The following is a 14,335-nucleotide window of genomic DNA, read 5'->3' as shown; positions in this document are numbered from 1 at the left end:
GAATTTAGGAACACCTTTCCGGGATAAAATTTGCCAAAAATGTCTTTTCCAAAAAAATTGTTCTTGTGGAAGTACTCCATAATCCGTTCTATCCCAAAACCTAGAAAACCTCATCAACATCCTACGTCTTACCGTCCAATTAGTTTACTACCTGTAGTAGGAAACATTTTCGAAAAACTTCTTCTCAAACAAATCCTTCCTATCCTCGAAAACTCTAAAGTGATCCCAGATCATCTGGGCTTATGGAATAGAGCTGTGGGGTACAACCAAACGCTCCAATCTCCAAAGGATTCAATCTCTATAATCTAAAATACTTCGAACTATTGTTCACGCTCCTTTTTATATCTCCAACCTGACTATACACACTGTGACCTTAACATTCCTTTTGTCACACAAGTTGCTGAAAACACGATACAGAAAACTCCACTTCAGCCTGCAATCTCATATTAATCCTCTTGCTCAAAATCTTTCTTCTAGAACTCTTCCTGATAACCCGGACAAGACGCCTTAAAAGACAGTGGCCTCGTGATCTCCTCTCCAGTGAAGAGAGTGACTAACCATCTAATATTTGGGAGTGTTACCACTGGGTAACTTCTCCACTCGTTACTTTATCATTTGTTACTCGGTTATCACTGTTACTTATAGCGCTAACGCGCTGATTGTAGCATAAATAAATGCAAAAAAAAAAATGATTTAAGGCGCGTCAACATCTCAAAGTTATTGGCGCCCGGAGCCAATTTTTCAGTGCACTGCCGGTCTCCGGACAGTGTTCTCTCGTTACAGACAACACTGTCCATCTCCGGACAGTGAGCTGTAAGAAGCACATAGGAAGCGAAAAAAATCTAAGGATCAGCAGCTGGATTCGAACCCGGGACCTCAGCGTGGGAATCCAATACGCTAACCGCATAGCTAATCCCTACCCTAAAATTGTTCTTGTTCTCATCATTTTTTTGTAAACAACGTAGCGTCTAAACGCGTGATGTATATACATATATAGAAATTAAAAGAGAAAATACAAGTTGTAAAAAAAATATTTAGTTCGTTACAAAATGTAATTATTTTTTAATTATTTTACTGGAAAATTCTAAATAAAGTATTTTTCTTTGTATTTCCTTTGGTAGGGAAGAAGAAAAATCTGAACCAATCTAGAATTAGTCAAAAGAACTCCATTTTTATTAAAATGATTGGAGAGAGCAGCGTCTCCATTATTAAGTTTAATTAATTTTTCCTTATTTTTTTCCCCTTATTTTCCTATTTTCTTACCTTTTAATTTAAGCAACAAGCGCCTTTCCTGTATTGAAAATTATTTACATTTAAATTCCCACAGGATTTTTAGTAATTGAAAAAAAAATTGAAAATTAAAAAATAAAACTCTGGTATGAATACTCGGAAGTTTTAGACTTTTATTTTATTCAGGTGGGGGGGTTACTTCCGGTGAAAAATTAACATCGCAAACTGAGTACTTCCTGCGTGCCAGAGCCAAAAGGAAGTAATGCAATTATCTTTTGTTCAAAAAAATAAAATAAAATAATAATAATAACGAATAATATTCGGTACAAGTAAGATGCATACCGGTAAAAAAGAAAACCTTAAGGAAGTATTTATGAGTGTGTTCATACAAGTGTATTATAGTAATACAGAGTTAGCCGACTGACAGACCTGCCTGGAGATAAGTAGATTCTGTTACAGCTACCTCCCCTTAGTGCTCCAGAGAGTTACGAGTACCTCGTACTCCTTTTAAACCGTAACTGCGAATATCATCCTCACACATACGTACACTCTTGAATACACAGTTTTTATTGCATACTTATGCGCATGTGAAATGAATAAGATGCTACTATATAAAACTTCACCACGAAGTTTATGCTTTTTATTATACCAATGAATGAATGTATAGTATCATAAACGTAACCACTTAGTCGAAAGAAACAAAACAAAATAGATACTAGAAGATAAAGATTATAAATATTACCAAAACCACAAATTCATCGTAGATTTGAAGAAACGTAACCAAAAAATTAGAATGATACTGTTTATCGTAGATTTTAGCTTTCGCTTACCGCCTCTAAATGGAAGCTGTGCGATCAGTACTCACCCGAAATCCACCGTTTAAAGATTCCCTCCAGTTTTGGCGAGCTCTACTGAATGCTTTGCCTTCGTAAAATCTTGGAGGTACCCAAGAGGATTACTAGCAAAAAAGTAGATTATAGATACTTCATGTACTTATTTTTAGTAAGACTTAAATACTTAATAAGTAAATAAGCCTTTAAACGCTATTGGCTTGTCACCAACCCAGTAGATAGATTTACCGAAGGTCCGATTCATGCCAGATATAACTTCCGTTAATCAATCTTAATGTTCTAGTTGCAGTAAAACAGTTTAGATCATGGGGCGGGTGTTTATCTAGAGGTTATGAGCGTGGCTTTGTAAGTGGGAGATCCCTAGCTCTAATCCCCCGGCGAATAGCTACTTTTTATTGGAGAGAAAAAAATTGTTTACAGTAAAGTATAAGCTTCCGCCCCCGCCGATCGGCGACACCTAATTGGTAGCTGGACGTTAAGCCACGCCTGTAAAAATAGGTGATTACTTTACTTACATTTTAGATTTTATTGTAAAAAAAAAATTAAAAATTAATTTTTGTTATTGTATATTATAAGTAAAGTAATTGCCTATTTTTTCAGGCATGGCTTTACGTCCAACGACCAAATCAGGTGTCGTGGACGGAGGCGACTAGCAAACATACTTTATATGTTCTCATGTAACAAACTATAAAGTTCTCATATTAACCATTAAATAAAATCCAAGGGCTAGACTAGTACCGCAATACACCTTAGCTTTGCGGGTCTAGCCTATAACCGCCTAACAAACATACTTTACTGTAAATTTCTCATATTAACCATTAAATAAAATCCAAGGGCTAGACTAGTACCGCAATACACCTTAGCTTTGCGGGTCTAGCCTATAACCGCCTAACAAACATACTTTACTGTAAATTTCTCATATTAACCATTAAATAAAATCCAAGGGCTAGACTAGTACCGCAATACATCTTAGCTTTGCGGGTCTAGCCTATAACCGAGTAACAAACATACTTTACTGTAAATTTCTCATAACCATTAAATAAAATCCAAGGGCTAGACTAGTACCGCAATACATCTTAGCTTTGCGGGTCTAGCCTATAACCGCCTAACAAACATACTTTACTGTTTTCTCATATTTTTTTTTTATTTTTATTTTTTTCCTGGCGCATCGACTGCTGAGGTCATTAGCGCCCGTTTTCTCATATTAACCATTAAATAAAATCCAAGGCCTAAGACCGGGGGAATCGAACACCAGTACCACAATACAATTGTATATTATAAAATAATGATGTCTAAGAACTTTAAAACTTTGATTTTATTTAGTTATGATCTTCTACAATACTAAGACGACAACCAATACAAAATCATATTTAGGGGTGGGGTCGTTTGAATATTTTCCAATACTTTAAAAGTTACAAAACGTTGGACGATCAAAACTCTGATCCCAAGTAAAAAAAAATGCCTAATCTTCACAACATTTTCGCAAAATTTTGGGCAATTTTCAATGTGGGTCACGGTTACAAAACAAAAGGGAAAAGTTGAGTAGGCCCCCCACTCCTATATCGTGTTGAATGAGATAAGCGAACGAATTTAATGCTGATATTATGGTTAATTAAGAAAGTTAAAATGGTGAAGCAATATTAAACCATAAAATTGGTGTATTCAATAATTAAATCAATTAATTTCCTTAAATTAAATAATTTAAAAAAAAAAACTGGTTTAAAGTCTAGCGTTTTTTAAAGGTTGAATCCGTAGCCAGTAACCACCTTGAAGGTTTGACTGAATATAGAAAGAGACAGAGTCAAATTATCAGCTGTTAAAGCCAAAGACGAAAGTACAAAAAAATGCCGGCCAAATCAGCTGATTAAACCACATTTAAAACAAACAATTACAATTACTGAAAAAAAACAACTGTAATTAAATAATAATTCTTTTGTAAACGCTAAGTAAAATAAGAATAGCGTAACCTACAAATTGATAAATGCCGCTGTATAAACGAACAATTATTAAAACGCTGACAAAACAGCGCAGCGGTTTTAGAGTTTTTTTGTTTTTTTTTAGAACTAATTTATTAGTTTTATTAATTTTTTTAAAAAGTAAAAATACGATTTTATAATAAATTTTTCTGAGGCAACAAATTTTAACAATTTAAAACTTCGGGACAAATTCATCGAAGCATTTTTTTTTTTTGCATCTAAAAATGTTAAATGCTATAAGAAGCACATTTAGGCACAATAAATTGTTTTCTGTAGACAATTTAGAGCGGATTTAAGCTTCACAATAATTTCTTAAATGCCTCCTCCCTTCCGCCCCTTCAAAAAACAAAATAAGAAAAACCCATTTGCAGATCTCTAAACTGAGGAACATTTAAAAAAAAGCAATATTCAATGAATATAAAGTTTGAAGCATTTGCGGCAAAATTTTAAAAGATAAAAAGAAGTTTTAAGTTTGTTTTTTTTTTTGGCAAACTTCCCGCAAAAGGGCGGTAAATTTTGCGGGAAGATAAGTTTTACTGAAAATAAATAATTAGTGAAAGGTAAATAATTTATTTATAATTTTATTTATTTATTTTTATTTTTTGATTTGAGAGAATGAAGTAACCCAATTTTTGATTGTAGAGATCGCTCAAAAAAAAATTTGACTATTTAATTTTTTGGCGTCATTTGATTTTTTTGAGGCCCCCCAGAAAAAAAAAAAAAAAAAAAAATGGGATATAAAAAGATTTGTGTAATCAAACTCACTTGATTACTGTTGGCGATTTCCATCGCGTTGTGCGGTTGTATTTGAAGTTGCCCTGACGTCATACTAGTAAACAATGTATCGCTACACCGTGCTGGCTAGTACTGAACGCTAACCGCTAGAGTGTGCCTGCAACTCAACGTTCTAACCCCCCACTCGGTTACAATTTCTCGCCACTACCACTGACGCACAGTGAACAGAGTTAACGCGCGCACACACAGCACCAACTACAGCGCTCACACTTACTTCCGAGCGGCGCTCTCTGTCTATACTACACAGCATCCTCTCTAACACTTCCACTCCGCTCCTCACCCAGATAGAGCTATAACTACCGCCCCTTCAACAATCCCCACTACACGGAGCAAGGACCACCAATTTCTCTTCCACCACGTGTCCTCTTCACGTGGTTTTCCCTACTAGTAGGGCAGTGGCAGAGTGTATATCGTGCGCGCCTGGATTCTCGCGCTGACTGCTATTGCCCGGGATACCGGGATACTATACTCCCCCCCCCCAGCCAATCGGCTGGCGGTCCATGGCTTTTTACTTCTGCTGCACATAAAATCGCGTAACTCCTTATATTTTCTTTAAGGCCCCTTCTGGATGTGATAAAAAGTTTTCAGTAAAGATAACTGTTTGTTTTAGTTTCGCTCATATTAGCTACAATATAGTCGAGAGAAACGGGTGCAGACAGGAAGTGCCCTGGAAAAGGCTCCAGCCACCAGTTATTACTTCAAATCTGACGCAACTCGTATCAAAAACAGAATATAGAATCTGTTATGAAAACTCGCACAGTTAGAATTCCGTGTCTAGCCACTTTCTATTGGTTAAAAGCTTCTGCATCCGTCCACGTCACATAATTCTATAGTTGGACATTAAGTCCCGCCTGAAAAAAATAGGCGATTACTTTAAATTATGCGCTTAAGAGAAATATCAAATTTCCTTTCCTGTTTTCCGGTAGGTACGAACAGACTAGTGTTGTTCAGTTGAGATCGAGCTGAAGGCTCAACCGAGTCGAGCTTTCAGAGCTCGAGCCTTATAGCCGTCGAAGCTCGAGCCGTGAAGTTCAAGTTGGAGTAGAAGGCTCACAAAGTGCAAGCCTTTTTAAATTCTTAAGGAATGACGAGTAATCAACGAGCAACGAACATTTTAGAAATTATTGTGTTCATTTAAACAAAAATATGTTTGAAAATTTCATTAGCTGCTATAACTTGATTTTATTTTAAGAAATGAATTTATTAATAATAGTAAAAATAAAATACTTCACATAAAAAACAAAAAACAAAAAAGAAGCCTTTTGAGCCGAGCCTTGGAGGCTCACCGAGCTCTCTGTGAGGTTCTCGGCCTCGAGCCACCCGCTGAGCCCTGAGAGCTCAAGCGCTTAAGGCTCGAACCTTATAGCCTTATAGCTCAGCTCTTGAACAACCCTAGAACCGACAGACCCACAAACACATTGCCATTTTATTTTTAAAAAAAACACTTTTCCAGCGACCTCAAAAAACATTTATTCCCGGTGAAAAGTTCAGCTTCACAAAAATCTGCACTATTGTTCAGCAGTAAGAGAGAAGACTCAAGAAGCCTCCAGCCTCGGAATTGGATTAACCACACTTCTTCCGCAGACGGTGTTACCTTTGCGGGTAATATACCACTTCATTGTCATACCCCAAACACTCCAGGTGTAACATAACCTTTGATGTGCTTGATATATGCACAAGTACTTTGGCATTTACCGGCACCACTCTCAAAGGAGCGACCTCAGAGGTCCTCTTGGATTACATTTACAGACGAATGGATGCACAACAACGAGATGCTGCCACAAACCACAACCGCCAAACCATAATTAAATTTCCTCCGCTGCAATTACCTTTAAACAGCTCCTTATCCAAATCTGCTAAATCCAGCGGACGAAGGATTAGAAGAGCTAATCCAAATATGAACACTCACACAACTTCCTCCTTAATTTGCATAATTAAATTCACTTCGAATTTTGAATTTTTATTAAAAAGATAATTAACAAGATGCCACAGCCTCCAGGGGACCCAATTAAAAAAACGTATTCCTGGAGAAAAAGGCAAAAACTAAGATGATAAGCTTCATCCGTTACATCTCATGGCGATTAAAGACGTTTAGCAGAGAATTTCACAGAAAATTAGAAAAAAAGAAAACTATAATTAGCACTTCAGTTCAAGCCATTTCCTTCAAAAAGTGGGAATTTCAGTAACTCTTTTAATCCTCATTGATATTTTAAAAGTGATAAGAACCATACATTTCACTAAAAATAACCAGAAAGGTAGCGTCACAGAAAATAACCTGAGATGAAATAACCTATTAAAGTAAAGCACCAATTAAAACGTTTAAAGGAAATCGGCACCATCGATATTTTTTCGAGATAAACACCAAAAAAACATCAAAATCGATTATATATGCAGCGAAAAATGGAGCCCAGCTAAAAATTCACAAGAGTTACTATTTCTTACTACTTACGATACGTACAATACAATCATGGGGGAACAATCAACCACCCTGATAGAATTTTTGGGTTCTAGAATACGTATTACCAATATTCTGCAATCAACTTTAATTCATGTTGTAACATTCTTGTTAGCAAAAACTAAGATTGACGTCGATAATTTGTAGAAAATTTTTAACAAAAAATTTTTCTCACTTAAGAGAACAAGTATGAGAACTGTATTGGAATTAAATCTTTCATGTTTTGGTTAATTCAATTTGCTGGTAACTATTCATTCTTGCCAAAAATAAAAGTAATAATTATTAAGAGTTTCTGTTGCTCTTTGCTAACTATAAGGCGGAGAGAGAGAGAAGAAACAAGAAGAAAGAGAAAAGCTTTGTGAGAAAAGATCTGGTTAAGATTATTAGCGTTGTTTTTGGGTTGGTGTTCAAACTGATTGAATTACAACCAAAGGACATGGTAGGGGAAACAAACGTTTCTTTGCTGGTCATTTGATTTATGACCGCGTAGCGCTGTGTTTACTTTTGTTAGAGGAAGGTAATTTTAATGCAGGTTATTTCTTAATAACAGTTCTATTCATTATGTAGATACGGTGATAGTAAATGCAAGATTTAATCAAGTGACTTCGATAGAGTTCAAGTAATGAGATAACCAAAAATATCTTTCTTTGAGGATCAATGGCTAAGGAGAAACAGGCATAACCAAATTATTAATCAAATAGCTGAAAAGGTTGCAACATCAGGAACAATACCTCGCAGAGAGCTAAGTAAGTGGCTATCACAATACAAAGTTAACTTATTCACATGAGGAAATTTAACTAGAGCAAAGTGAACAGATTTGAACGTAAGTAGCTAACCTTGGTCTATCCTTCTGTTTGAGAAGCCAATCTGCACAATCTTTGGCGAAAGGTGCACCTTCCAAGATTATGTAGTTTCAAGTAATACAAAACAGTATAAATATTAACCTTTAAAAAGTGCCTCTAGTTCGAAACCTAGGCATGATTAAAAAATATTCATTTGTGAACATCACTAGACTCGTCAGAAATTTGTAACGTTTACCATACATTCCGTTAATAGCTGTAAGAGCATAATTGACACTTTAATATTATGTAGGGCAGACCCTAACCCTTTCTATCAGTCAAATTTTATCAAAAACGGGCTGAGATTTACAAAGTGATTAGCAGTGATAATTTTGGAGGGGGCCTTACAAATGTACATTGTGGAGTCGATGTACTGCGTGTTAAGGCACATCTACCTGAAATTCCGAATCGAATGAAAACCTCATTTATGAAAATCGGTTCACGCGTTCAGGCGCTACGCAGTTAATAAAAAAAAAAAGGTAACAAGAAGAAGAACAAGAACATTTTCTGAAAATACCGTTTTTGCTCATTTTCAGCAACTTTTTTCCTGAAATCTATTAAGATCTGGGTTGTTGCGAAAAAATTACAGTTATAAAGGAGGATTTGCCCTACATTATAAAGAAAATTTGGGAATTTTATCTTTTATAGAAAAAGAGAAAAAAATTGTCAAAGTTGGGTGTTTTTCAGCGTTACGCTTTTTCGTGCCGTTTTTGACGATCAACCCTTATACAACTGTCCTACCGGACAGTTTTAATACCAATTTTTTTTTTAAAATCCATATTTTGCCCAATTATCCTATAGAATATATATAATAAAATTAATATCATTTAATTGCTGATAATATTGTTAATTGAATTACAAATAATTTACTATGGATTGATTACATTTACCCGAACATTTATGTAATTAAATTATACTTACACAAAGGTAGATGTAAATCACACCAGCAGCCGGCTTGGCAACTGGCTGGACCGGGGCATTGGCGTTAACTAGATAATTTTATAAAATTATCTATTTAAAAAAATGATCTTAAAAATGATTAAAATTAATTAATCAAAATGTTTAATTGTTTTATTGAATAAAAATCATATTTTTTGATTAAATAATTAAAAAACTTTAATTTACAAAATAAAAAAATTATTAAAATTTTATAATTTTGTTTAATCTTTTTTTTAATTGTTATTTAATTAACTCTTTGTTCCAGGTCAAATACATTTTTTGTAAGTCGGCCATATTTTTTCTAGATTACCTGTAAATGATGTAATTGAAATTACTTTTAACTGGATTATTCCTTTGTAATGGTTGTTTCATGTATAATTAGGTATAGTATGAACTAAAAATTGTGTAAGTTATTCATTTTTTTTGCTTTTTACCGTTTAATAAACAGTCATATATTATTCAATTTTGTTATTATGTGAAGTGCCCAATCCAAACCTGAGTTTCAAAGGGGCTTTTGGGCTAATGTGAGTAAACATTTAGCGTAGTTTTCCTTGAAATTTCTCTTTATTTATTTTGCAAATTATTCTTTAGTTATTGCTCTTTGATTTACATTGACTCTTCACATCCATTTGGGCGCCACGGTAGTCGAACGGTTAAGATACTAGACCCGCAATGCTAAGATGTATTGTTGGTTTAGTGGGTTCGATTCCCGGTCTCTAGGCCTTGGATTGTATTTAATGGTTAATAAAAGAAATTTACAGTAAAGTAAGTTTGCTAGTTGCCTCCGTCCACGACACCTAATTGGTAGTTGGACGTTAAGCCTCGCCTGAAAAATAGGCGAAGTACTTTACTTTACTACTCACATCCATTTTGAAAGAAATTCTAAAAGCCAAAGGAATTAAATTTTGTGAAAGTGTTTCATTGAAAACCATTAATGCAGAGGTCGCCAAAGTGGTCTAAATAGACCCCCCCCCCAGGGGTCTATTTAACAAATTGGGGGGGGGGTCGAAGGAAAAACAATTTCGAACCCAATATAGCGTTAACCTTGCAAAGAAACACTAGGCACACCCATCTCATTAATTAAGAAGCAATACTGTGGTTACTTTACTTATTATTTAATAAATATTAAGCTATTTTTTCTTTTTTTTAAATTTATTTGCTATTCACAATCTACAAAAAAATAAATAAAATGCAATCAGTGAATATGATAGAAGTCTTCATGACTGGATCAACTTGAGGAGAGAAGCTGCCCACCGGCAACACTTTCGCTGGAGTTTCTTGCACTATTGAAGCTGGTCACGAGGCCAACAGTGTTTCAATAGTCATGGAGGACGATCTGGAATCGTTTTGGAGGCAAGATTTTGAACAAGAGGATTGGTACAGAATGGAAGAGAGTCAAAGAATTTTCTATACTTAGATTTACATTCGTCAGTTACGTATGAGATTTTGAGGTCGTTATGGAGGGTGGAGTTAGGGACATAAAATGAAGAATTCGTAATCTGACGGAGTATTTTGGATTGGAAGGACTGGATCTTTTGTGAATTGGAAAGTTTGGCAGAACCCCACAGTTCGAGTCCATATTTAAATTTCAACATTAAGATATTTTTCATAAAACTATTGTTACATAGTATAAAAAGTATTGTAGACTATAACTTAAGTTCTCTTAGTTATCAAAAATACAAGCACAGAAGGTTTAAGCATATCTTGCTTTATTTAAGTAAGGTTTCTTTTTGTTTTTGCCTTAGTATTATGTTTGCCTTAGTATTATGAGGCACTGCAGCCTGAAACCTCCTTTTGTATATCTATTTGTGTATCTATTTTAAATTGTAAATAAACTTATTCAAATTCAAACTGTTACACAATGTAAAATTACTTTAATAAATGTTTAAAATCACAAAAAGAAATGTGACAAACACAGTACCCAATAAATAGTTTTATTTTTAATTAACTGAAAATTACTTTTATAGGGGGGGTCGATGGAGATTTCGGGAAAATATATAGGGGGGGGTCCATGATCAAAAAAAGTTTGGCGACCCCTGCATTAATGTAACTATTTCAGATTCAGTCTGTTTAATTCTATTTCATTCAAGAATTGATTAAAAAACACTATAAAAAGTTTCATGAAAAATCAGTTTCTTTTGAAAAGCGCCAGTTTAATGGGAAAATTAATTATTACATACAAGTACTAGCCAAGAAAGAATTAACTTTCTCTTTGTCCTGGGGAGGAAAAAAGGCCAAGTTAAAGTCCCTTTACATTATTATTATAATAAATATTTTTATTTTATTTTTTTAAAGACAAAATTATTCATGTAAAATCCAAGGAAAATGAAATTCCCTTCAAGGAAAAACTTTTCCTTAAAAAAAAGAAAAAGAAAAGAATCTATAAAGCGGGAAATATTTTGTGGTCACAAGAGAAAAGATAAATTTTCATATTTTCAACAGAAAGTTTCTTTTATGTTAAGAAAAGTCTTTTTCGGGTTTTCTCATTGGTTTGCCTCAGTTATTTTTTCTCTATCTCTCCAGCGAGAGAGATATTAATATTGGCAATGTAAACTATGTTTAGGTATGTACCATGGTTTCTTTTTAATACGTACATTCTTCTCGACAAAATTTGTTGAAAGTTTAAAAAAGAAGAAAAATGTAAGCTATTTTCTGCGTAATAAAAGCTCGTGGACTTCCAGATTTAATAAGTTGTACTTTGTTCCTTTCTCGTTTATAGAAATTTAACTTCTTTTGTCTAATGTCTTTGGATATCGTTAATATAAATGGCAGTGAATCAACCTTTCATTTCTGTGAGTAGAAGATATTGTTTTAATTTCAAAATGAAAAGTCCACCAACTGAAAACTTTGCTGCCTAAACTGTACTTAAAACTTAAGTGTTATAACTCAAGAAAAAGCAGCAGCTGATTTGTTCTCTTTTTTATCATGTTATCAGCAAATAAGGAGGTAGATTCTAGCAGGGTGGCCTTAAAGGCCTACGGCCAACGCGACCTCCAAGGATCTATTGTGTCTCCCATTTCTCCAGACGGAGAGCGGCTCCTGCGTAAAGGTTCTTGGTTTTCACCTCCCCGAGAAGTAACATCCTTAGCCCCAGACAAGCCCCTCGCACTGATACAATATGTGCAGTGCCCGTTTCCTCCTCCTCTTCTTTCTGACAGAACCCTAACAAAGGCTAGCCATCTGCCAGGCCTATGCGATGCATGTGTTTTCTGAGCCTGCAGTGGTCCATTTAATGGTGAATGAAAGCGTTTCATTCATTGAGATCCTGAAACCACCAGTTCACCTTGATCCTGAGAAGCTTTCAAGGTGGTTCTTAGTCGATTTTCTGTGTGTGTTTGTTATTCCTTCCCCAAAAGACTTTTATTTTAGAATTTCCAGAGAGAGAGAGTGAGAGAGAGAATGTCTATAGATTTAGAAACGCAATTTACCGTAGAAATTTTTTGTTTGGTTTCAAAACCTTATGGATACTCTTTGCATTCATGCTTAGGGGATTCACGAAGCACATTTAGAAGCCATTATTGGCAACATTATTCCCATTGAGAAATTTCTATCGCTAAGTCTCTGTCACAACTCATGGAAGAATAAATTTCGTGTTTTAAGGCTAGCCATCTGCCAGGCCCATGCAATGCATATGTTTTCTGTGAGCAAATAAGTAGATAAGCATTGCAAAAAAAATAACTATTTCTTTTTTTTTGTACCCAGGGGATCCCAAAATCAAAATCTGCACGATTCAAGAACTCCTACTCAAGAACGGAAAGCAAAAAATAAAAATAAAGTAAGCTTAAAGAACATTTCAGACATTTCTGGCACCTTGTAGTGAGTATTATTTCCAGCAGACTGCAGTCGCTTCCGTTTATCCAACTGCTTGTAATAATATTAATAACTTCTAACTCAAGAGGTAGAAGACAAAAAAGAAAATTGGATGAGAAAATATGTGGGGGGAAAGAAAGGAAACGGAAGGGGAGAGAGAGAGAGAGAGAGAGCTAGAGGATATGAAGTAGACCTAGAATATGTTGGCGTAGAGCTATTGTTACTGTGGGTGTAGAGACCCCTGGAGCGAGATTTTTCCATACCTGGTTAGTGGGCCTAACCTTCCCTTACTCAGCTTGGGTTTTAAGATACCCAAGAGGGTACCTTAGTCCGGCCGCTTCTGCAACAACCCAACCGGCCCAAAGGAAATCTTGTTAAACGAGGGACCTCCAGTATTTCTGTTGGTTCTACACAGGGGACTTATCCCCTATCTTTCTCTCTTTTTAGCTCATTCTTTTTTCACCAGTACATTGCTTCCCTGTTGCCTGAAACATGCTATATTACTAGAGGATGGTGCCGTGGGTATTGCCTTGATCCTGCGGATAACTTTACCCAGGATGGTAAGGTGTGCGACTGGAAGAACTGTTTGCAGTAACACATTGCTTGTGTGAGTCTAGTACTTGTAAGAATGTAGACAATTGGAATGGACAATATCTTGAGGAAAGCTGAGGAAGTTGGAAGAAAAATTAAGATTGGTTTTCTCACGGTTACTCCAGAAGACTCCAGACGGTCCCAGATTATTGGGGACTATTGATTGGATCCTGCAGAGAACTAACTGCCTGTTTTCACATTTCTCTTCTTTCTACAAAGATTTGTAACTACCTTGACAACCTTGTCACCGGGTTTCTCTTACCGTTAAACTAGAGTATGAAAGTGTACCCTTCTGAACATGGAATATTGAAACGGGAACAGTGTTTTTGGAACGGAGGTTGCTGTTGAATTTGTGTAGGCCAATAGTGGGATTTTAATTTACGAACATAGTTACCTACAGACAGAGAATTTCACAGTATATTGCTTTCTCTACAAAAACGGTTCTTAAAGAAAACCCAGAATTTATATTTGGTAAAATACGAAAGTAAGTTAGAGGATACAATTCAAATTGAGGAGATTAAAGTAAACTAAGTAAACTTGATTTATTAATCACGTTAGCAAAAACTTACAGTTTAGAAAGTTAAGAGATTAATAATAGCTAAAAGGTAAACTAATCACCAAGTACCTTACATTTCATTGATATCATTTGAGTAATTTTACTGTATTTAATTATCATTAATGTGGTACATTATTTATTAGATGTCACAGACCCTCATGCTGGCCATTTCATTCATAATAATGTTTTGTTAAAATTATGATAAAATTTACATTACTTCTTCAAAAATAAAAATATTAACTCTATTCCAAATTATTATTCTGACTGATCTCTATTGCGCCATTTATTCTATG

At 35.0% G+C, this 14,335-nt stretch overlaps 1 protein-coding gene across 3 annotated transcripts in view; it reads right to left on the bottom strand.

Moving 5' to 3' along the window:
* The window catches only part of ome (dipeptidyl peptidase 4 omega), a 742,318-nt gene that overhangs the window by 554,437 nt on the left and 173,546 nt on the right, over window positions 1–14,335 (bottom strand). Inside the window, exon 1 of one of the 3 annotated variants that reach the window (XM_074132449.1) lies at window positions 4,823–4,978. The exons of 1 other annotated variant lie outside the window; for it this stretch is intronic. In XM_074132449.1, coding sequence (XP_073988550.1) covers window positions 4,823–4,885 — 63 coding nt within the window. In that variant the 5' untranslated portion in view covers window positions 4,886–4,978. Of the gene's footprint in view, window positions 1–4,822; window positions 4,979–14,335 lie in introns of those variants that run through there. One more of the 3 variants, XM_074132445.1, reaches the window with a different exon arrangement.

Source organism: Rhodnius prolixus, unplaced genomic scaffold (genome assembly GCF_049639745.1).
Source record: "Rhodnius prolixus isolate KJV_2025 unplaced genomic scaffold, Rpr scaffold_4, whole genome shotgun sequence".
NCBI lineage: Eukaryota > Metazoa > Arthropoda > Insecta > Hemiptera > Reduviidae > Rhodnius > Rhodnius prolixus.
This window is presented reverse-complemented; position numbering and strand designations above follow the sequence as displayed.